Genomic DNA, 23,814 nt, shown 5'->3' with positions numbered 1-23,814 from the left:
AAGTCTCCACCACGATCCTCAACCGACCACCACATCCCCTTACCGACCCATGATGTCGAGTTAATGTGCACTAAAGTGTACTAACGTGCACGTCGCATGACGTCATCCAAGATGGCGGCTATGATGTCAGTTGATGATGCAAGTACCAGTCCCCTTGGTTGTAAGTTTGAATTTTGGGCTACATCCACTAACCTAACCCCCCTCTCCCAGAAAAACGGCGGGAAGTTCAAATTCCAACGCAATAATGCACCACACGACGGTTATCTCTACTAACCTGAGAAAATCGCGGGAAAATATCACTTGGGCTACCCCCACTAACCTAAGTCACCCATCGCCACCTAATCCAAGGAATTGGCGCAGAGTTTGAATTTTTATCGGTAAAGAAAGGTCACTTGGGGTTTCTCTACCAACCGAAGAAAATTGCTGGAAACAAAGCTCAGCTCCAGTAACCTAACTCACCCGATCGCCACCTCTTTCTAGGCATTGGTGGGTAAAAGACTCAGCCTGTGCTGGGCTGCTGGAGAGAGGAAAGAGTGTTCCTTATTTATTTTGGAACAATTTATTTATGGATGAAGAATATTTATCACACTGACACAAAACACTCGCCCTGATGTTCTTGGGGTCACAAAGTTACAAAATAAAGACTGTCAATAGCAAGAAAAGCGTTTCTGAAGAAGAGAAACTTCTTAATATTGAATATAGATTTAAATGTTAGGAAGTCCTTTTGGAGGTATTTGTCTGGACGTTGCCTAGTATGGAAAAAAAAGGTGAACAATAAAAGTTTAGACAAGAAGAGAATAGAAGCTTTTGAATTGTAGTGCTGCAGAAGAATGTAGAGGATGAGATGTGTACATCACGTAAGAAATGACAAGGTACTGAGTAGATTTGGGAAGAAAAGAAATACGTTGCCCTAGTTTACTGAAAAACGTTATCGATCGATAGCACGCATTCTGTGACATAAAGGCGTCACCAGTTCAGTACTGGTGACAAGTGTAGGGGGCAAAATTGTAGATGGTGACCGAGAGACGATTGCAGTAAGCAGATTTAAAATGGATGTCGGTTGCAGTAGTTATTCGGAGATGAGGAGGGTTCCAAAGCGTAGAGTAGTGTGGAGACCTTCATCAAACCAGTCTTCGCTTTGGAACCCTCGTCATCTCCGAATAACTACTGCAACCGACGTCCATTTTAAATCTGCCTACTGCATTCGTCTCTCCGAATAGAAACAACAGAAACCGTAAATGTGAAAACTCACGAAGAAACAGTGTGGAAATTGCATACGGTTGCAACTTACTCCACTGAAAGGAATATCCAGTGTCGTAGTGCGTAACAGAGACGAGCGGTAGTGTCGCAACCGTACGTGCGAAGCTGGAGCATCCGGTCGGTGTGTGTGGCCGGGACGCTGCCGGAAGGCGGCAATACGGGAGCGGCGGGCGCGGTCCCCCTGTGTGTGTGTGTGAGTGAGTCAGGCCGCCGCGAATAGCGGCGCCGTTTCCGCGTCGCTTCCGCCGCCGCGCCGCGCCGCGCCGGCTGGGGATTTCTGCGGGGGCAGCCACGCGGAAACAGCGACGCCGGCCGCTGCTGCCCGCGTGCGGCCGTGCCAGCGAGGCGCGCCGCGTGCCGACGCCGTGGTCGTTGCCGCCCGACACGGACGGGACTGGACGCAGCGACAGCCACACATCCGTACAACAAAAACTGCCGAGTTTCCGCAAAAACGGTTTTCCTTACAATACAGCAAAAATTGTTGCCAAACAACACATTTATCGACATCGTCAATAGGATACTTATTGTGTGCACTTCGTTTCTTCCTCGGTGCAGACACGCGGGGGTCCTTTCGTCAATTCCTCACCGACAACTTACACGGCTTCAGAACGTTCGCCTTTTCCGCTTTAATGACGTCAAACGGCGAGCCCTCGGGGCATTTTCCGTGGTGATGTCGCGCACTTCGACTGTCTTTCAGCTGCGTCGCCAGCTGTTTCGTAAGTTCCTGCTACGATGGGAGCACGGTGGCCCTGCTCTGTCTCTCTGTCTGTGCGCCTTTGTTGCAGAGTATCACCTCTTGTCACCGTAAGCAGCTGGCGGTAACTTAGTTCTCTCTTCCTCGTGTCTTCCACCGCCACGTACATTTCCACTTGTTTCATAGGGCTACCTTTTTATTATAGTCTCATTTTGTTGTCTTGCCGCGAGATTCTCTCACGCTGAGTTACAAACATTCACACCTCCTCACCCAGCAGCAGTGGCCTTGCTGCACGGCACGGACCACACACGTGCTGACGGTACGGGGTGTGGAGGACGGGGCGGCAGTCCGCTCGTGCCACCCCAGTATTCATCCTTGCCACTCTTTCCGCGGACGGTAAGTGGAAGAAAGAGTGAATCCACACTTCACCGAGTTCACCTTCGCGACTGCTCGGCTCGGACAAAGCGGTATACGTTTGTCCACACGACTACAGCGCAAGTTCTCGGAATTTTGCGAGTAGAGCCCTCCGCTCTGCTGTGTGCGACACCTCTCTCGTAACGCCTCCCCCTACCCTCCAATTGCAGTCTGTTCAGCACCACTCCCAACGTAGCGTGCAGCTCCTCTTTGGTAACGCTCCCAGACTGACCGACAATAGTCTAGAACTGAGGTTGCGTGGGCGAACTGTGTTGGTGCGTCGAGTACACGTGCTCAGGAGACTGCCGGTAAGTCAGGATACTGCGCCAGCCAGACTCCAGTGGCCGTATCGTTCCACTTTCCTTGACTGTGGTCTCGCGGATGATACTGGACGCTTCGGGCCTCGGAAGGGAGGGGGAGGGACCCAACCGAGACAGCGGTGAGAAGGCACCGGGATGACAGCGGCTCAGCTATCCCGCTGGTCTGAGTTTTCCTCCGGTTCCCTACATCGCTCGAGACAAACACTCGCATGGCTGCTCTGGAAAGGACGTTGTCCATCGTTCCCCAATACGAGCTTCTGAAAAGATGGAACCCCGTGGCTGAGAAACTAGCAGCCACTCCGCTGCTGCTGCTGCTGCTGCCTACAGCATCGAATCCGGAACGGACTACTACAGCTGCTACAGCCGTGACGCCGCCTTGTCCTCACAAGCACAGAGGAGAAGACTAGCCGTGATGACATGGGGATAGCACAGCTCTATTTGAATAAGATTGGACTAGAGACTCTTTAACTGTGTATACACTGATAAAGACTCACAAATACATTAGTAGTGTAGCTCTCACGACTGAACAATGTGAAAAGGCACTGACTTTGGTGGGAAAAGTGCCCAGATACGAGGTGTTACTTGGCCGGGAGGCACCGCTACGTCTACATCTACACGACCACTTTGCAATTCGCATCCAATTGCTTGGCAGAGGTTTCCCAGAACCACTTGCTGACTATTTAACGGCCGTTTCCCTCTCCAGTAGTAAGTGGGAAAAACGAAAGCCGAAATCTTTCAGTGTCAGCTCTCAACTCTGTTATTATATCACGATAGTCATTTCTTCCTACGTAGATGGGAGTCAACAACATATTTTCACACTCAGAGGAGAAAGTTGGCGATTGTAATTTCGTGAAAAGACTCGCCGCAGCGAAAACGCCGCTGTTTTAAGGATCGACATGCGAGGAAGCATCATAGTCCTGATCCTTCCTTCCCTGTTTGGCGATAACACACAACCAACTCCCTTCTTTGAACTTCTTCGGTGTCCTCCGTCAGTCATACTGCTAAGGATCCCATACCGCGCAGCAGCAGGTTCGAGTCCTGCCTCGGGCATGTAAGTGTGTGATGTCCTTAGGTCAGTTATGTTTAAGTAGTTCTAAGTTGTAGGGGACTCATGACCTCAGATGTTAAGTCCCATAGTGCTCAGAGCCATTTGAAACGTTTTTTTATATTTGTTTTCGCCTGCTTCATTTACTGGATTTTAATATTTTCTTCTGTCACCAATTAAATTCAATATTTCTTCTGTTACCCAAGGATTTCTACAAGCCCTCGTCTTTTTACCTACTTCATCCTCTGCTGCGTTCACTATTTCATCTCTCAAAGCTACCCATTCTTCTTCTAGTATATTGCTTTCCCCCGTTCTTGCCAATGGTTTCCTAATGGTCTCTCTGAAACTATCTACAGCCTCTCGATCTTTCAGTTTATCCAGGTCCCATCTCCTTAAATTCGCGCCTTTTTGCAGTTCCTTGACTTTTAATCTACAATTCATAATCGACAGATTGTTATCAGAGTCCACGTCTTTATACTAGGAAATTCAGAAGAGAGCGCACTGTTTGGCAGAAACTGCAGACTGCCACAGACAGCCGATGGACTGCGTACTCCGTGGCTCCCGTATTGACTGCGAGAACGAGGCCGGACAATTTGAACGCTGACAGGGACACTCAATCTCGTCGCGCTTCACACGCGACTGGTAGGAGAAGAAACGCTAACATTTGCTATCGGGCTGAACACTGTCAGCCGGGAATCTGGCGGCGGTTTGCGGAGGAAGACGCGGATACGGCTCCAGGCCGTGGCGGCGCCGCAGATGTGGCAGGGGTAGCCAGATAACGCGACTGAACAAGTAAGGGGGAGGGAGGAGTATGTGTAACACCAAACCGGTCGGAAGTTGAGTGGTCCCGAGTGATCGACAACCGTATTCGACCAGGGTGGAGGGCTTTGAGAGGCCGCACGTGTTTTACACCGCGCTAGCGTCGATTTCCTCGTTGTCATCGGAAGCAGTTACTGGGATCAGGTGGGGCAAGTATACGAGCTGCTACTCACATACATAGGCTTTTTCCAGTGTACGGGTCGCAACTCGGAAACCTTCTGAACGCCCTGCAGATTTCTCTAGGGCATTAATCGTTAGTTTTGGAGCGGTTACGAGTTTAACCCTGTCTTACTGTACGAAGCAAGGATGGAGACTTTTCTGCAGAGTGCTATTATTAATAGCGTAGCAGTGCAGAGGCAGAGCGAGAGGGGCCGGCGACGAAGTGCGTGGCGCGCCGCGCGCTATGCGTGAGCCGGCCGGGCCGCGCGCGTCCGCCGCGTGAGTCAGCGGGCGGGGGCCGCCCCCGGGCGCACTTCCTCGCCCCCAGAGTGCGTCACTCGTCAGCCGAGAGTCAGCCGCTGACGACGGCGGGAACGGGGAACTGCACCAGCTCAACGCCTACACTATTCGCTGCTTCCCGACACGAGAATTTAACTCAGATCGACCCGACGAACAATTTCATTGTTAGCAAAAAATATTCCTACAGCTGGCAAAAGTCAGGAACGACAGTACGAAACAGATAACTACTCACCGTACAGAGGAGCTGCCGAGTCACGGACATGCTCTGTAAAAAATACTCTTTTCGGGCGAAACAGTCTTCGGAGAAACGGAACACGAGCAAATCTCACACGCACGTAGGCACTGCCTCTGGGCGCTGGGGCTAACTTCTTCTTATTCTATTCTGGACTTTCCAATGTTTCACAAAATTAGCGTCATTTTATTGCTCGCAATATTTAAGCCCAATAAAAGAGTGTACGCCCAATGACTCCGTGTACATGTGGCTACGGCGTACGAAGCAGTGTGTAGGCTGACTGGAGGATTCTAACGGAAACACAGACACCACGGAGAAGGCCCGTACGAGACAAACTTACAATTACGGGGAAGATCAGTTCGGATTCCGTAGAAATATTGGAACACGTGAGGCAATACTGACTCTACGACTTACCTTAGAAGCTAGATTAAGGAAAGGCAAACCTACGTTTCTAGCACTTGTAGACTTAGAGGAAGCGTTTGACAATGTTGACTGGAATACTCTCTTTCAAACTCTGAAAGTGGTTGGGGTAAAATAGAGGGAGCGAAAGGCTATTTAGAATTTGTACAGAAACCAGATGGCAGTTATAAGAGTCGAGGGGGAGAAAGGGAAGCAGTGGTTGGGAAGGGAGTGAGACAGTGTTGTAGTCTCTCCCCAATGTTATTCAATCTTTATATTGAGCAAGCAGTGAAGAAAACAAAACACAAATTCGGAGTAGGTATTAAAATCCATGGAGAAGTAATAAAAACTTTGAGGTTTGCCGATGACATTGTAATTCTGTCAGAGACAGCAAAGGACTTGGAAGAGCAGTTGAACGAAATGGAGAGTGTCTTGAAAGGCGGATGTAAGATGAACATCAACAAAAGCAAAGCGAGGATAATGGAATGTAGTCGAATTAAGTCGGGCGATGCTGAGGGAATTATATTAGGAAATGAGACACTTGAAGTAGTAAAGGAGTTTTGCTATTTGGGGAGCAAAATAACTGATGATGGTCGAAGTAGAGAGGATATAAAATGTAGACTGGCAATGCCAAGGGAAGCGTTTCTGAAGAAGAGAAATTTGTTAACATCGAGTATAGATTTAAGTGTCAGGAAGTCATTTCTGAAAGTATTTGTATGGAGTGTGGCCATGTATGGAAGTGAAAAATGGACCATAACTAGTTTGGACAAGAAGAGAATAGAAGCTTTCGAAATGTGGTGCTACAGAAGAATGCTTTAGATTAGATGGGTAGATCACATAAGAAGTTTGTGGCACAACTTGACTAGAAGAAGGTATCGGTTGGTAGGACATGTTCTGAGACATCGAGGGATCACCAATTTAGTATTGGAGGGCAGCGTGGAGGGTAAAAATCGTAAGGGAGACCAAGAGATGAATACACTAAGCAGATTCAGAGGGATGTAGGCTGCAGCAGGAACATGGAGATAAAGAAGCTTGCACAGGATAGGGTAGCACGGAGAGCTGCATGAAACCAGTCTCAGGACTGAAGACCACAACAACAACAACAGTTTAGTGGCGCGTTGCACGAGCCACTGAGCAGCGCGCGGCACGTAGAGTTTGGTACGAGCGCCACCACTCGCGTCACACACCTGTCTGACCGGCCTGGAGCCGCGAGCCTGCGGCCGGCGTCCCTCAGCTGGCGAGGCGAGCGCCGGGGTGCGGCAGGCGCGGCGGGATGCAGGTGAAGCTCCACCTTAACTTCCTGACGTGTCGATAGGTGAGGTGTACCAATACTCGTCACGTGTTAGCCACTTCACGCTCTTCCGTGTTTTATCACACTTCACCTCTCTGAAAGGTCTCGGCGACGCAACGCTTTCCGAAAATGTATCTGCTATAAGTTCTGTGTACGCTGCTAACGGAACATCTTTAAATATGAACTGTCTACGCTCACCATCATAGAAATCAAGAAGTAAAGAAATAGGTCATTAAAGAAGTAGCACCTTACCGGGCTACAGAATACCCATCATTATTATTATTACGTTGCCAGTCTGACCACGCTGGACACGTCGGTGCCCGTCTGCGAGCACAGCCTGCGTCCAGATGGTTGCGGAATTTTTCCTACAGCTGCAGCTACGTATTTGTCTGCCGGTGTCGGGCGCTAACAATTATTTTAGAATTGCTGTTAGCGTGAAAGTACAGTTCAACGATTAGAAAGACATGATCATTTTTTTAGCGGTATGATGGTACATTTGCTAATTTCGTTGCTGTCACTAATTGCCTCTATTTGAATGAATTCGAACCAAAATAACTGTCCAATTCTTTAAGTGCTTCACGTTAGCTAAATAATACTTAATATCTGATACTCCCCCATCCGCATTCTGCTTCATAGTCACACCTCCCTTCTTTTATGAAAAAATTAACCGCTAGACGCCTCAGAGAACGAAGAATCACGGTGCCGTAAAGTTTAAAATAAAGTCACATAAGGGACGCTGATAGCGGTCCATCAGTGTGGCATAGCACATTCGAGTCATAGTGCTTAAAACGTGGCTCATTCTTTGACATACGTCAGGTAGCAAGTAAAATATATATCTCACGTAGTAATGGTAACAAATTGTGTAGGGAACATGTAATAATCAAAAGCGTTCACGTGGCGACGACTCTTCACAAGTTGTCATATAAATATCCAAAAACGCATTTCATGATTTCACCAGCTCAGACACGCTGTAAGCAGTGACATTCTCTTTTCCCCTGAATCCGTAGTTCTCAAAGTTAATTGTCGTAACATAGTAAGGAAGTAAGAGCTATGGAATATTTCTTCTAACATGTGGCTTCAGCTCTGTTGTCGAACAAGTGGAGGCGCGCAGTCATTACCCCCTTTATTAGCGATAACTAAAGCATGACCATACTTTGCACACTACACTCACTACCGCCCCTCAGAACTACGGCATTCCTTATTCACAGACATCTAGGACACACTTGAAGCTGAATAACTGAATTACGATGGAATCATGGTCATTATTCAGTTAGAAACAACTAGTGCGTTGAAAGAGACAGACACAATTCTATTGCACGCTTGTAATAAAGCATTCTTTGCATTCAGCCGTGTAGGAGCTTTCTACATGATATTCCATTTTTTGAAAATTCACCTCCCACGCACACGTTATAGGATCTAAACAGGGCTGTATCAACATTTCTCGCACGTGTAATAAACAAAATCTTTATATGACGCTCTAACAGGCTCTTTTGTTTTTCGTAACAACTCAATTCTGCCAGTTGAAACAACGTATCCGTCCTGTGTCAACCCCACTCCTACTCCAAAGTGTTAAACAGGTACGGCGCTTAGTAACATGAACTTAAAAATACGCTTAGATAAAACAGTTTTGCGGTTTCTGCACCCACCTGCTGCGCCCGTGAAAATTAAGTCCGAGTGAACTTACTCTAGTATATTTCGCACTCACAATGATTTTTTAGTCAGGGGGAAAATTGTGTGTGTGGTGGAAGCTATGCATGGAACGCGCTGACACAAACATCGACTTGGCTGTGTTTCGTGGAAGTGGTGAAATCGATAAACCGAATATACTCCAGGGCTTTTTTACACTGTAATTACATCCTTTATTCATTGACAAAAACGTAATGGTGGGAGGCTTTTTTGCCGTGCGAAAACGACACCCCTCTGGTGCAAGTGTGGACGTATCATAATTTTTTTATACGCCTATAACTGATAGTCAGAAATGTCTTACTGCTGCTTGAACGTGAAGGTACCGTGGCTTATGTTCCGACATACGTTTGTGGGAAGTAATATCACTACTATTCACGTAAAAACAAAAAACTATTTCGTATGTCTACCCGTAGTGGAAGGATAGATTGGACGTGGTGCATTGTGATTTCAACGTACTGAGAAGTATACCCGAACGTAAGGGGCGATAGGTTCATTTCGGTAAACAGCTGAACAATATAGCAATGTAGATTGAAGGCTTTCACGACCGGGTGACATGGCTGTTGATATACTTTGCGGGATGTGAGGTCGTGGTCCAAGAACTTTTCTGCTCCTTGCGTTTCGTCCAGGACTGCGCTGGACTTCCTCAGAGGCGCTGCTCCGCTGAGTCTTGCCAACTGACTGGTCGGGTGTCTGAGAGCGACTTATATATTGTGAGATAGGGGGCGTGGTTCAGGTGACAAGTGATGAGCAGTGATAATCCATAGCAAAGATAAGGTTGACTATCGAGTACCACCTTGTCAAAGATAAAAATTGTTAGCAATTTTGTAGAGCCACTGTCCATATATCGCTAAGTTTCATAGCCTCCTCTTTCCTATTAAAATTATCGTGATGTTTATAAATTTCAATTGCTTTTCTATATAGCCGTGGATAGTAATTTAACGTTGTAGATAAAACTTCGGTATCCGAAAACTTCACTTGGTGGTTGCCTGGTTGAAGAGCATGTTCCGCTACAGCTGATTTTTCTATTTTTCCAAGTCGACAAAGACTTTTATGCTCTTTCAGTCGCGTGTTTACGCTTCTTTTGGTAGTACCAATATAAACTTTACCACAGGTACATGGAATTTTATACACACCACATGTCGACAGGGGAGGGCGTTTATCCTTCACAGATCTTGACTTATTTTCTTTGTTGGTTTAAAGACCGGTTTTATGTCGTGTTTTCGTAAAATCGTACCGATCCGATCTGTTACTTTTTTAATAAAAGGGAGAACTACTGTATTTTTCTGTCGTTGTGGTTCATTCTTATCTTTTGGTCTTCTGTTCCTTGGACGCAAAATTCTATTTACCTCTTTCCTTGAGTAGCCGTTTTTTTCAAAAGCCTGCTTCAGATGTTTCACTTCAGCATCCAAATGTTCAGGTGTACATATCCGTTCCGCCCGATCGACAAGACTTTTTATGACACCCCTTTTTTGTTGTGAATGATGATTAGAATTTTTATGTAAATATCTGTCTGTACGTGTTGCCTTCCGAAAAACTTTATATTCCAAGCAGATATCGGACCGTCTCATAACTAAGACATCCAAGAAAGATATTCCGTTATCCTTTTCTATTTCCATGGTAAACTGTATTTTTGGGTGAATTTTATTTAGATAATCAAAGAAATCGTCCAAGGCCTTTCTGCCATGGGACCAAACCACAAGTGTGTCATCTACATATCGATACCAACGAGATGGTTTGTTATTAGCTTTGTCTAGGGCTGATTATTCAAATTTCTCCATGTAAAGATTGGCAATCGCAGGGCCTAATGGATTACCCATTGCTATTCCATCAAGTTGTTCATAAAATTCATTATCCCACTGGAACTGACTTGATGTAAGACAATGTCTGAAAAGAACAGTCAAATCTTCTGGAAAAATATCCGCTATGAAAATCATAACTTCGTTAACAGGAATCATTGTGAATAAAGACACAATGTCAAAACTTACAAGAATATCTTCAGGGGCCAGAGTTAGTCCCTCTAGTTTTTCAATAAAATGACGCGAATCTTTTATATATGAGTCAGTTTTTCCAATAAATGGTTGTAAACGAGTTGTTAAATATCTTGCTATTTCATAAGTGGGAGAATTGATGGCACTGACTATGGGTCTTAAAGGAAAATCTATTTTATGAATTTTGGGTACACCATACAATCGAGGACACATAGCTTCACTTTTCAACAAAGTTATTTTATCTTCTTTTCGGATAGAGGTAGATGACTTAATCAAATTATTTATTTTCCTAAGTACACTGGCTGTAGGATCCCTCGCAAGTTTTTTATACTGTCCTGACGTTAAAAGGTTCAAAATTTTCCTTCGGTAATCTTCTGTATTCATAACAACAGTAGCGTTCCCTTTATCTGCAGGAAGAACCACTATTTCTTCATCTGCATTCAAATCCATAAGAGCCTTCCTCTCACCTTTTGTTAAATTACTTTCTAGAGGTTTGCTGTGGCTTAAAACTCTAGTGGTTTCAATTCGAATTGCATTCGCGGTTGCCTTAGGGATATTTCGTATACCTGCTTCTATATTCGCGATAATATTCAGCGGAGCAGCGCCTCTGAGGAAGTCCAGCGCAGTCCTGGACGAAACGTAAGGAGCAGAAAAGTTCTTGGACCACGACCTCACATCCCGGAAAGTATATCAACAGCCAATATAGCAATGCAAGTGTTCAACTGGATCTGCTGTAGTGCAGAAACAGGACGGGGAATACGGCTGTAGCCATACGCCCCCTCATCGACAGTCCTAAGCGTACCCTAGCATTTTCCTTGCTGTTCTATCGGTACTGATGTTGATTACAGTGCACCAACCTGCGCGTCGGTGATGCCTTTCCAAGCATTACGCCCGCGGGTGCGGTATTCATTATCTGAACACAGTTCCAGACGTCTGTCCTTCATAACACGTGTTTGAGAGAATCTTGGCAACACTTTCCAGAAGCGATGATTCAACGACTTTGTCAGATAATTTCCTAGGACTGAGGAGAATCGAGACATATAGCATGTTAGAGTGTATGTATACCATAAATTTTTCGGGCACTGTACGGATATAAAAGATAACTGCACTATTTATGTAATAAAAGTGTCTATATTGCAGTTTGATGTTACTGTGGCTTGTGTTGTGGCATGACCAGAGAAAATGAGTGTGTGTCCTATCGTGAGGGACGTAAAGATTAAGGACATCGATAACCGCGAGAGATTTTTCTTACGTGTGCGCATTAGACAGTGAGATTCGTTCCAGAGAAAGCATTACCAGTACATCGATCGGTGTCAGAGTGCAGCAGCAATCGCAATATTTAACTGGAGTTAGACTGTTAAATATTCTTGTGAGTGTTGTATGTATTTGATCATCTGTAGACAACTTTTGCAGGATGTAACTGTCTGTGCAATGTAGAGAACTGCTCAAAATCTTGCGGATTGTGTAGATGTATTAAATGCCAACAGACAATACTTAAAATGTGCACTGGCGTACTCCGTTGTCATCACATCTACGTGGTGTCTATCAACGAATGTCTCATAGAGCAGCTGCTTTGTGGTGTTTAACAGTATTGTGAAGTTTGTTTAGCGGGGTAATAACAAAAAAAATGGTTCAAATGGCTGTGAGCACTATGGGACTTAACATCTGAGGTCATCAGTCCCCTAGAACTTAGAACTGCTTAAACCTAACTAACCTAAGGACATCACACACATCCATGCCCGAGGCAGGATTCGAACCTGCGACCGTAGCAGCAGCGCGGTTCCGGACTGAAGCGCCTAGAACCACTAGGCCATTCCGGCCGGCGGGGTAATGACAGTACTCAAAAATTGACACGTGTATAGGTAAACCTTCCAGGTCATCAAGAACTAGAAAGGGTTATAAATACACAGATATATTTCATCATATGTAAACTACTTGGAAATTGTTAACACAGACTGCAAGGCAGACGATGTAAGCATTACGCACAAGTGCTATATTATAGCAAGAGAAAAATATTTTTCACGATCTAGAACACTGTTCTTTACAATATCGTTTGATACAGATCTTGGCGAATTAAGGCTGCTTCCTATAAATGATGTAATTCCATAGGTCCTAAGAAAAAGATTAAACGTGAAGCACAGACTTAAATAATACAGTTCACTTTTAAAGAAATTAGGCTACCTGTTTAAGTATAGGTAATGTTCTACGTGTAAATAAGATTAATCTCAAAATGGAAGGGGTTGAATCGTAAAACCGAAATCTGGGGCATATGGCGAAAACAAATCCCACAAAAGAAGAATATAAGCAGCAACATGCTATAGCAGATGCGTAGTCAAAGCTTATTTATCACTTTGAACACAATGGATGGTCAATTGTGGATCCAATTTGAGAATAGCAGCACTTACTGTCAATAGCACTTCTTAAGAGTACTTGCCGCAAATTATGGATCAGAGCTTGTTTATTATACGTTATTCCAACATCAAGTCAGGACAGGACCAGCAACACGGACTTTTTTTTTTACTGTAATTCCGTCACTGTTGCATTTTATTATCCTGGCGACTAGTTTCGAAATACCAAGTTCAGTTTCAGGCTACGCGTACTCTTTTTTAAGAGCCATATGTATCCTACAATGATTTGCAATGTACGTGTCTATGTATTTCCAGCAAGAGGTTGGAACAGGGCGAGGAACATTGACAATATATATTCTTTCGTTAATTCGAAACAGCTACGTTTTATTATACCGGCTACTACTTTCGCCCTCGGGGGCTCAACATTCATTTGCTGGTCACTGCCACCATAAACTCTGGGCTTGCTTCAGCGACAACTGTATGGTGCGGCAATGGATGTTGAGCGTCACAGGGAACGCCTATCTCGAATTGAATGCCGAAACGGTGGAAACCTCTATAAAAAAATCTGTCATTCTCCAGGTGTGCTGTGCACTGATGAGATGGATGGCTGTTGAGGTGGACCAGTCGGTATGGGCAACCTCTGCGGAATCTGTCGTACGACATTTAAGGCTTACCTAGGCACACAGGGATCTGTGTAGGTGGACTTTTATTTCCCTAGCTGCTCGTGGGACGGAGATGAAACCTTCGACATCTTTGCTTCCTCGCAGTGGAATGCGTGGGCTACTTGGAGGTACGAGCAGCCAGTCGCACAAGGGCCGTTGTGAGACGATTCCTCCATATTCTGGAGTTGTTAAAATTAATTCTGTGTTTAGTAACAGAACGCACGGTGCTGGTCAGAATGTTTTTTTGGTTGTGAAACGTAAGGAGGGCAACTCTGAGAAGTTTTCGCCTTTTTATATTCAAAAAGGCTTAGAGGGCATCGCAGGGAGATTAAAGTCAGTCAGGCGGCTGCGAACCTCTAATTCCCAGCACTCAACCAACCTGCAGGAAGCAAAATGCCTTGGGGAGTATGTCACTGAAACTGAGCTCCACACCACATTGAATTGCAGCAAGAGTGTTGGGGTATTCAAGGGTCTGGTGCTCATTCTCAAATAACAACTACAAGTCGAGTGGACCTAAGAAGGTATAGTTGATGTGCAGAATATCATGGAAAGGGTGAATGGCGATCTTGTCAAATTCGACCCTTTATCCTGACTTTTAGCAGCACGAAGCTTCCAGAGCACATTGCCAGGTTTCCTTTGGCTCAGCGTGCGACTATATGTCCCAATACAATGTGCTGCTTCAGTTGCCAGTACCTTGGGCATACTACTCTTGTGTGTAAGGGAAAAGCCACTTGTAGCAAATGTGGTAAGACCTTCCACCAAGGAGGAACTGCTCTGGGGCTCATCCTGTCCGGAATCTGCAGTGTATATCTTCAAGAACGAAAGATCCAAAGTGCACTCCATATAAGAAGTCCATAACGGTGCTGCCGACGTTCGCCACATTCTTGGCTTCAGTACTGAAACGGCCTGTGCAGAAAGCGAATGCTGCTACACAGAGATTGTGGCTCCGAAGCCTCTTCGGAAAAAAAAGTCGAAGGCGAAAAGTGTCCCACTGACGGGGGCGAGAAGCATACAATCTGACGATGTCGATGTCATCCAGTCTGATTACTCTCTCGACTCTTCTTCAGAAGTGATGGACCTCGATGTCAGACTGAGGCAATTACCTCGTGCCAAGACTGAGCCGAGCCTCCACCCACGGCAGAAAGTCTGGATGATAGTGCTACGCCCTTGGTAAGTGGCTCCCATCCTACAGTGGATAATTAATTTATTCGGGACACATGTGGAGGAACTGAAAATCCTACGACAGGAATGTCCCCTGCGCTTTTGTTTATGCAGGAAACGCATTTTAAAGTGTCAGATGCCCCTGTACTATGGGGCTATACCTTCGTGAGTCACCTACTGGATGGAGTATTATCTGCAGTGAAGCCGCCAAAACGGATGGGCTAGCTGCGCGCTGTTCAGCCAGATGGCTGTATTTGAACATCACGACAATGGGTGGACCACGGTACACGAGCCATGCCACTGACTTTTCCGTCCCAAAGTTATCAGGTCATCGTGGGAGCCAAGCTACGCCTTAACTTACCAGTGAGTGCCACTCAGCCATCCAGGCCAACTGTGCGGCTCTTCGTCTGTTTATATGCCGCCCCACAGCAGAGAACCTCACAGCGTTTCGTGTAGCAAGAGCCAAGGCCCAACACGTAATTAAGGAAAGCAAGAGAGATTCATGGCAAGCGTACCTGGAATCTACCAACCGTTCCACTTGTTCTACGAAAGGAAGCCATCTGGAAAATTTCTGGTAAACGCAGCTGTTTACCAATAGCAGCAGTGCTGAAGCAGGGGTGTCTCCAAACAACACACAGAAACATCGCCCAGACAATGGTAGAGCATTTTCCACAGACCACTACCAATTCCGGCCAGGATACAGCGCTTTGCCGCTACCGTGCGACTGTAGAGAGGGTCTATGTGGGAGGTGAAGTCGGCGTTGTCTGATACTCGTGGCGCTGCACCCGGTCACGACCAACTCTGGTACTGCACGCTTTAACATTTGCCAGCAGCGCCAAAGGAAATCCTCCTTGACTGTTTTAATCTCACCTGGCAGACAGGCAACTGCCCTGAATCATGCAGAGAGGCAATTCTGATACATACCCTCAAATAGGGAAAGGACTGCAATGCCTGAGTAGTTACCGGAGCGTCGTCTTAAGGGATGTGTAGGAAATAACTTGGAGCACGTGGTTAATCATCGGCTGGTCTGGTTGTTAGAGATCAGGCATCTCCTTAGCCGGAAACGCAGCCAAGATAAATCTTCACCCCTGGCATATATACAAACATGTGAAACAAATGTCCATTTGACTACGAAGGTCAAACTTTCACACCAAATTTAAAGAACACATCAACACCTCCCGATATAACACACCACACAAATCTGCAATAGGAACCTGTATAAGAGATACAGGGCATACATTTGGTGGTGTACAAAGCAGTCTTAAGATACTACATACACTGAACAAATGAAGCAAGGTATCACTTTATGAAGAACCAGAAATATATATCCACAAAAAAAAAACTTTGGACGAAATCTACTCAGTGACAATGGCGAAACAGGTTCGACTAACCTTTTCAATAGTTTTGACAAAGTACTTCAAGAATTTTCATAATCTAGAATTTCAATGGACATTTCATTTAAATCTTCCATTCATTTCTCAGTAAGTTCAGCCCACAACATACATGTATAATCTGTTATAATCTCTATGTATAAAAAGCAATGTCCTGAAGAGTTATCACAGCCCAGCCCAAACCGCTAAGGATACAAATTCGAAATTTGGAGAATATGTGGACGTCGTTTAAGAAGGGATATTTCGAAATTCGAATCCTGTGGGAGTGGAATATTCGATGAGAGGTTATTTAGAAACAATATCATTATTAAAGAACTGCTAAAGTATTTTTAAAGCTACATCTATGAATATTGATATTTGACTTATCTATTACAGATTACAAGGGACGTGTTTCAGTGTTTTTGGAAATTGAGCCCCGAGGAGGGTTCCAGGGGGGGGGGGGGATTTTTTAAGAAAATACTTTATTATGAAAGCATTTTTAAAGCTAAATCCGCGAAATTTTAAATTTAGCTTCTCAGTTAGAATGAAAAAATATGTTTGACTGTTTTTGGAAATTCAACACCTAAGAGGGTGGTCAGGGGTCAGGCTGATTCACTGGCTCATCATCGCACAGCCCACGCCGCTGGAGATGGAGAGAGGAACTGTGGAGGCATCGTTTAAGAAGGGATTGTGTAAAATTCCACTCCTAAGGGGGTAAATAGGAGATGCGAGGCTGTCTGAAAGTATGTCGCTATTAAGGCAAGTTTGAAGCTAGAACTACAAAAATTGGTGGTTGGTTTCTATTTTCATTATTTTGAGCTTTGCCTCATTACAGAGGCTTATCTCCAACATAATAATTTACTAGGAAATAACTATACAAAGAATAAACGTTCTTAAACTACATTTTCAGAATGTTTCTCCAGGTGTTCCGATCTTGTGTGTACTCTTCCTCTGCGCCCGTTCTCCTCATTGTGTGCTGTACATTTTGGAGCCGGGTGGTCATAGGTCGTCCTCTTCTTCTTCTCCCCTCCGCTTCCCACTCCAGTATTAAGTTTGGTATTCTGGCTTTCTCCATTCGTCGTACACGCCCGTACCACTGTAATTTCTTCCTATCCATTACATCATATATTCTTTCTTTTATTTCCATTCTCCTTATTACTTCGGTGTTCCTTATCTTTTCTTTCCTGGAGATTCTTGCCGATCTTCTCTAAAAGTCCATCTCTAGAGCTTGAAATTTTCTAATCTGCTTCAGGTCAATTGTCAAGGTCTCAGCTCCATACAGAACCACACTCTCTAATATAGATTTGTATATCAATTTTTTAGTTCTGATCATTACATTCCTGCTCCATAAGACTGAGTTAAGCATTCCAATGTCCTTCCGTCTGCTACTAATTGTTTTATTGATTTCTGGCTCTGATTTTCCCTAGATTTCTAAAATGGATCCCAAATAACAGAAAGTGTTTATCTTTTGATTTTTTTCCTTCAATGTATAGTTCATCTGAATCATTAGTCAAGTATTCTGTTTTGTGGTCATTAGTCTTCAAACCCCAAGTTTTGTATACTACTGCTAGTTGATTGCACATATAGCTAGCATCCTACCCATCTTGTGCTACGACTACTTGATCATCAGCAAACAATAAATGATGAAGGTAAACTCCATCTGTTATTTCTAATCCCATACCATTATATTTACGAGACCATGTTCTAAAGCTAATATCTATATCGGTTTCAAGTAATGATGGTGACATGGGACAGCCCTGTAAAAGGCCTTCGCTTTTTCTAAATTTCTGTGAAAGTATATTACCAACTTTCACTTGGGAAATGTTATCTTTATACATCTGTTGTATTATTTTAATCAAGGACGGGTGTATGTTTGCCATATGTAGTGCTCTCCAAACTAATTTTCTTAGAACAGTATCATACGCTTTTTCTAGATCTGTGAAAATTAATCCTATATTTTTTTTATTTTTCCCTATTGTTTCTCCAAAATCTGTCGTAATGTGAAAATGTGGTCTACACAAATCTCCCAGCGGTAAAACCACATTGTTCTTCCTGGGTTCTAAATTTTTTTCCAGTTTGTTTTTAATTATTCTCGTAAAATTCTCATTATGAGTTTGTAACACAAATTTCTCGATAGTTTGAACAAATTTTGCGATCCCCTTTCTTAAATATGGTCTTAATGTAACCTAGCTTCACCTCGTTGGGAACTGAATCTCCTTGTATCATTTTGTTAAATAGCTGTGTTATCAGTTTCACAATTTTGTCACCACCATATTTCAGACACTCCAGACTGATATTGCCTGGTCCAGGTGATTTACCATTCTTTCCTGATCTCAATGCCTGAAGTACTTCACTTTCTAAAATCTGGATCTCATCATCTTCCTGTCTATTTTCTTCCACTGTTCCTTCTGCTATAAATTCTTCTCTGTCCTCATTTAATAATTCTTGGAAATACTCTTCCCATTCCTTTTGTGTTATCAGATGGAGATTGGTTTTGCTTTTTGTATCCTCTTGAAGCCCTTTTAATACTGACCATGCTTCTTTTGCTCACCCAAATCCTAATTTGCTATTACATGTTCTTTCCCATGCTTCATTTTTTCCCATCCTTATTTTTTCTTCATTCTTCTTTTCCTTGTATATTGATCTTGTTTCTTCTGATTTATCATTCAACCACAGGAGGAATGCATTTCGTTTTTCTCTAACGAGGATCTCTATTTCCTTTGACCACCATTCTGCTGCACGCTTGTGGTTGCTATCTTTTTTACCCAACACCTCTGTTGCTATGATTTTCACATTAGTTTTTATATAATCATATACTTCCTCTGTACTTCCTTCAAATGATTCAACCAGTTTCCTTTCCATCCTGGCCACAGTGAGTGTTCTGATACTTTCGTCTTTTAGCCTGTCAATATTAAAAGATAAATTTTCATCTTTTTCAGTCTGGTTCGTTTTATTTATGTTACTTATATCATTCCTTGCATTCTTCCATGGCCAAAAAGATTTCATTTTCACTAGATAGTGGTCTGATCCACACTGGGCTCCTCTAAAAGATCTGACGTCTGCTGCCTAGAAACTACTTGTTTGCCTGATGATAATATAATCTATTTTAGAACGAAGTTCTCTAGTGTTCTGTTGCCAAGGACATTTATGAATGTCCTTGTGTTTGAAAAAATGGTTCAAATGGCTCTGAGCACTATGCGACTTAACTTCTGAGGTCATCAGTCGCCTAGAATTTAGAACTAATTAAACCCAACTAATCTAAGGACATCACACACATCCATGCCCGAGGCAGGATTCGAACCAGCGACCGTAGCGGTCGCTCGGCTCCAGACTGCAGCGTCTAGAACCGCACGGCCACTCCGGCCGGCTGTGTTTGAAAAATGTGTTGGTAATTTTTAGATCAAATTGTTCAAAAATTACAATCAATCGTTCCCCATTGCTATTATATGCTTCCTCTCCATGTTTTCCTGCTATTCTACAGCCTTCGCTTCCATTCATGTCTCCCATAATAATCAGTTCCTTTCTTCTTGAGATTTTTTCAATAGTCTCCCTGATAGTGGCCCAGAATGTAATTTTCTCCTTATCTTTTGTGTCGTACGGGTTGCGTATACACCAATAACCACAACTTCCGAAGCAAATACTGCCATTTCAGCAGTTATAATACGCTGATTGATGAATGTCCAATTTGTGATTCTTTTTCTCCATACTTTCTTTATCATATTGGTGACTTCTGCTTTTTCTCTTACTGCTTTTGATACCCTACTGATACATGTACATAATTATCCAGACCTTCTACTCCTTGGCTTTTCTTCTTTGTTTCAGAGAGTACGACAACATTCATGTTGAACATTTCAAGTTCTGCAGGTAGTAAATTTAGTTTAATGGAAGTACCTTGCACATTAAAGCATACAAACAACATCTTCCCTTTCTCATCGCCAGTTCGTCGTCCAAAGTTCCAATTTTTCCGAGGCATATTGTTAGGTTTTTTAGCATTTTTAGGTTTTTATGTGAGTGAGGAGCTGGCCACACAATCCCCAACCCACCTGATAATTTTTATTCAAGGTTTTCTTGCTTTAGCCTTTGATGAACAATATCATATTACAAGGCAGCAGTTGCTAGTTTTGGTCCACCTCGGGTATTTTATTTCCCCGGTACCCACCGTATCTGGTGAGCATTCCCCTATCAGACACCTGGGGAGGCGCTCGATGGGAGACCAGCAAATTCCACACGGGGCTTGGTTTCACAGTCAGAAAATAAAAAATAGCTGTTTCGGCGTTTTTGAAAATTCTACCACTAAAGGGATAAAATAGTGGGTGAAAGTGTTTTGAAAATAAATAATTACAAAAAAGCGACTAAAAAATTTATGAGGCTATATCTATGACAGTCTGTATATGACTTCTCGGTTACAAAGAAAAAAAATACGTGTTTCAGTGTTTCTGGAAATTCAGGCCCTAAGGAAGTGCAATAAGGGATGAAAATTCTTAAGAAAATATATCGTTTTATTAAAAAAAAATTAAATGTAAATTAATGAAAATCGGTATTTCACTTCTGGGATAGACATAAAGAAATATTTATTACGGGATATGTAAATATCTCCACAAGAATGCAAAAGTCATTGGACTCCAGCTACCAGAATAGCTTTTGGTCAGAAGTACATTCGGAAAAGACCATGCTTATGTGGCCTTAATTACCGTCACAAGCTTGGAAGGTGTTGCAGTTTGTGAACAACATAAAAATTCAATTAAATAAAAACAAAAACAAAAAAAAATCTTTCAGCAAAGTGTCGGACGCGAAGTTAGCCTGTTTTATGGATAAGCATTTATATGTAATAAATGAAATGTCCACATGTAGATATTCTGTTGCAGCACATCACATTGTCTGAAATAAACAAAGAAAATATTAGGTACGTAAAACCACCAAGTACAATAATTATTTTGTGAACATATCCAGATTTTGTTACAGGAAATTCATATTTCTTAAAATAAAATAAAGCATATTTATATGTAGAGCTATTTAATATAATAACTGGCTTGTGATGTACAGCAAGGAGTAGGCAAGGTCCAGTAAATGCATCTCTCAATTACTTTTTGTACTTCATGTGAGGAAGAATGTCTGTAACATGTGTAATACGTGTGGAGTGACACTGTAAGGATAATGTACAGCAAGTAACGGTATGCGGCCTTTTTGCAACTCTACTTCTCTTGTAAGTACACTTTATTCTCACAAATTCATATTTATTAAGTTTAAGTCTACTTCTGTTGTAAGTACGCTTTCTTCTAACGTTGATATTTATGCAGCTTAAGAGTGTCTTTTCTAAAAACACAATTTTATTATCTGCAAAAGATGCAACATAACCAGCCTTGCACATGGTCTGCTGTTGTGGAAGGGGGGGGGGGGCGTGCTCTTCACTAAGACGACCTACATGACTAAACAGTTCTTCAGCTAAAGCTGATGGTGTGAACCATTGAAACACATAGTGGCAAACAGATAACTGACTGATACGGGAAACAAACATTTGTGTTTGTCGACAATCCCGGCCTTGTGATGGCGTTCTTTATGGATGGAATACCTTAAGATATGTAATACACACAGCTAGAAACAGAACATTTCGGAATCCGAACGACATCAGAAGAGCAAAGAAATGAAAAATGTTAAAATCCTAAACAATTCTACTGTAGAGTAGTGAACAACACATATGTATCGTTCAATGAGAAGCTGTAAAATCTGTTAAACGAAGGTTTGTTATATAACACAAAGGAATATCTATCAGGGACCACAGTCGATCAGCTCATAGTGGATTACTGTACCAGCGCAGCGGAAATTCTAGCTGACAGACACTGCTGCTCGTTTGTGGTAAAGGTGGCCGGAAGGTATCTCCAAGTCCCCATTCTGCTCCTCTATATCCTTCAAGTTCGTCAGTGGTTTTGTCACAAGATTTAGCAACACCGCCGTTTTTTCACCTCCAGCAACGCTACCAGTAGCGAAAAAGGGATAATATTTCCAAAATAAACCCGTTTTAAAATGTGAAAATATGTGCCAAGGGTATTTGCTGGGTTATTTATGCCCAAGATATCGCCTCAACTCTCTACCTTTGATCAGGTGAACGAAAATACTGTAGAATCTTGTACTCATTTTTTGGCTGCCGGAAACTTTAGATGTAACCTTGTTCTTTTCAGTTTTTTATTTCCCTGTGTATATTGATTCAAATGTGTTAGAATTCCACTTTGAGAAGAGATTCATTACCTCTTCTTTGACATGAGGTTGCTCAAGAATAACAAGACTCTGTGATGGAGATCTCTTTTATTTCCCGGTTACCTCAGAGATGTTCGTACTTATCGCAAAATCAATTTGTTTGCACAATTAAATTTTAGGGTGGAATCGAGATATGTGCAAAAATATACGTACGAATGCAAATCGGAATGCGGTGCAATGAAGACTGAAATGGCAGTCTTCTTTTTCGGTCTTCCTAAGTCGAAGGAAAGCGTTTTCTGTCGGATCACATTTTTCCTTTCCGTAAATGAAACTTTCATTACGGAGGGCAGCATTCGTCGATTCCTCTGGCTAATCATTGGCATTCAGTTCGGTTTCCCTTTCTGCAGATGAATCAGTCCTAGAGATCGTCTCTGACAAATGCCACAGTTGTGTGAAAAGTGACGTCCGAGGTCTTGGGTTATCTTTTTTTTTTTCTGCTCGCTACATGTGCTTACGAACAGCAAGGACGTGCTCGAGGCAAATATTGGTATTAGTTCCGACCGGCTACTACGTGCCCAAGTCAATATAGGTACATTACGAATTTTGTGGAAGTAAATGCCGAATTGGCTCCCTCGGTACGCAGTAAGGAAATGTGGGCGAGCGAAGCGGTCGGCTGTGGCCGGTAATCCCGGCGCGCTCGCCGCCGTGGAGGAAGTGTGCGCCGGGGCCGCGTAGTGCCGGGCCGGCCGGCAGAGCGCGTCACGTCCACCCACAGGCGGCGGCTGCGGCGGCGGGCGCGACTACTGTGCGGGCAGCGGAGCGGCACTGGCCAGTGGGCCCCCAGCACCCGCGCCGCGCGGACGACCGCCCCGCAGCCACACGATGAGCGTGTCTGCCGTGAGCGGCGGCCCGCCGCCCCTGCCCGTGCTGCCGCCGCCGCCGCCGCGACTACTGCCGGCTCTCCGCGCGCGCTTCAGGGTGAGCGCCAGCTACTGTGCCGCGGCCGCGCTGCTCACACCACGGACGGACCACTCTTTCTTCCGACAGTCGCCGTAGTTTGTCACGTGCGCGTGTTGTGCTTGTGTGTCTGTGTGTGTGTGTATGTCACACGCTTCTATTTTGGCGCAACATTTCGTCTGTATCGTGAGGCGGTGAGTGCTAATCCGACGGCAACACAGGCTGTGACACCACCTCTACCTTTCTTACGTCAGCCCACACACCCAGCATTTCACGTGCAAAAGGGTCACTGTCATATGCAAAAAAAAAAAAAAAAAAAAAAAAAAAAATGTTTCCATCTATGTTAACGGCTCGTGTTCTCTTTAACGTACAAGTTACGACTTCCGTAGGCTCACATTCCTCAAGTAAAGAGACTCGAAAGACAAAAGCAACCCTGTCCTGTGCTACGTACCGAGTTAGGAAGAAAAAACAAAAGCCACGAACGGGTCTTTCCAGAGAGGCTGATGAGATCGCCGTC

General features: G+C 43.8%; 1 protein-coding gene across 7 annotated transcripts in view; it reads left to right on the top strand.

The window, feature by feature from the left end:
* LOC124545731 (NAD(+) hydrolase sarm1) overlaps nucleotides 1–23,814 on the top strand; it is an 875,530-nt gene that overhangs the window by 646,903 nt on the left and 204,813 nt on the right. The window contains exon 1 of one of the 7 annotated variants that reach the window (XM_047124690.1): nucleotides 23,191–23,318. The exons of the other annotated variants lie outside the window; for them this stretch is intronic. Within the exon in view, the coding sequence (XP_046980646.1) occupies nucleotides 23,223–23,318 (96 nt within the window). The 5' untranslated portion in view covers nucleotides 23,191–23,222. Of the gene's footprint in view, nucleotides 1–23,190; nucleotides 23,319–23,814 lie in introns of those variants that run through there. 7 annotated transcript variants of the gene reach the window in all.

The sequence above is a fragment of the Schistocerca americana genome, chromosome 1 (assembly GCF_021461395.2).
Source record: "Schistocerca americana isolate TAMUIC-IGC-003095 chromosome 1, iqSchAmer2.1, whole genome shotgun sequence".
Lineage (NCBI taxonomy): Eukaryota > Metazoa > Arthropoda > Insecta > Orthoptera > Acrididae > Schistocerca > Schistocerca americana.
The sequence above is the reverse complement of the archived record's forward strand: the minus strand, read 5'-3'. Positions and strand labels throughout refer to the sequence as shown.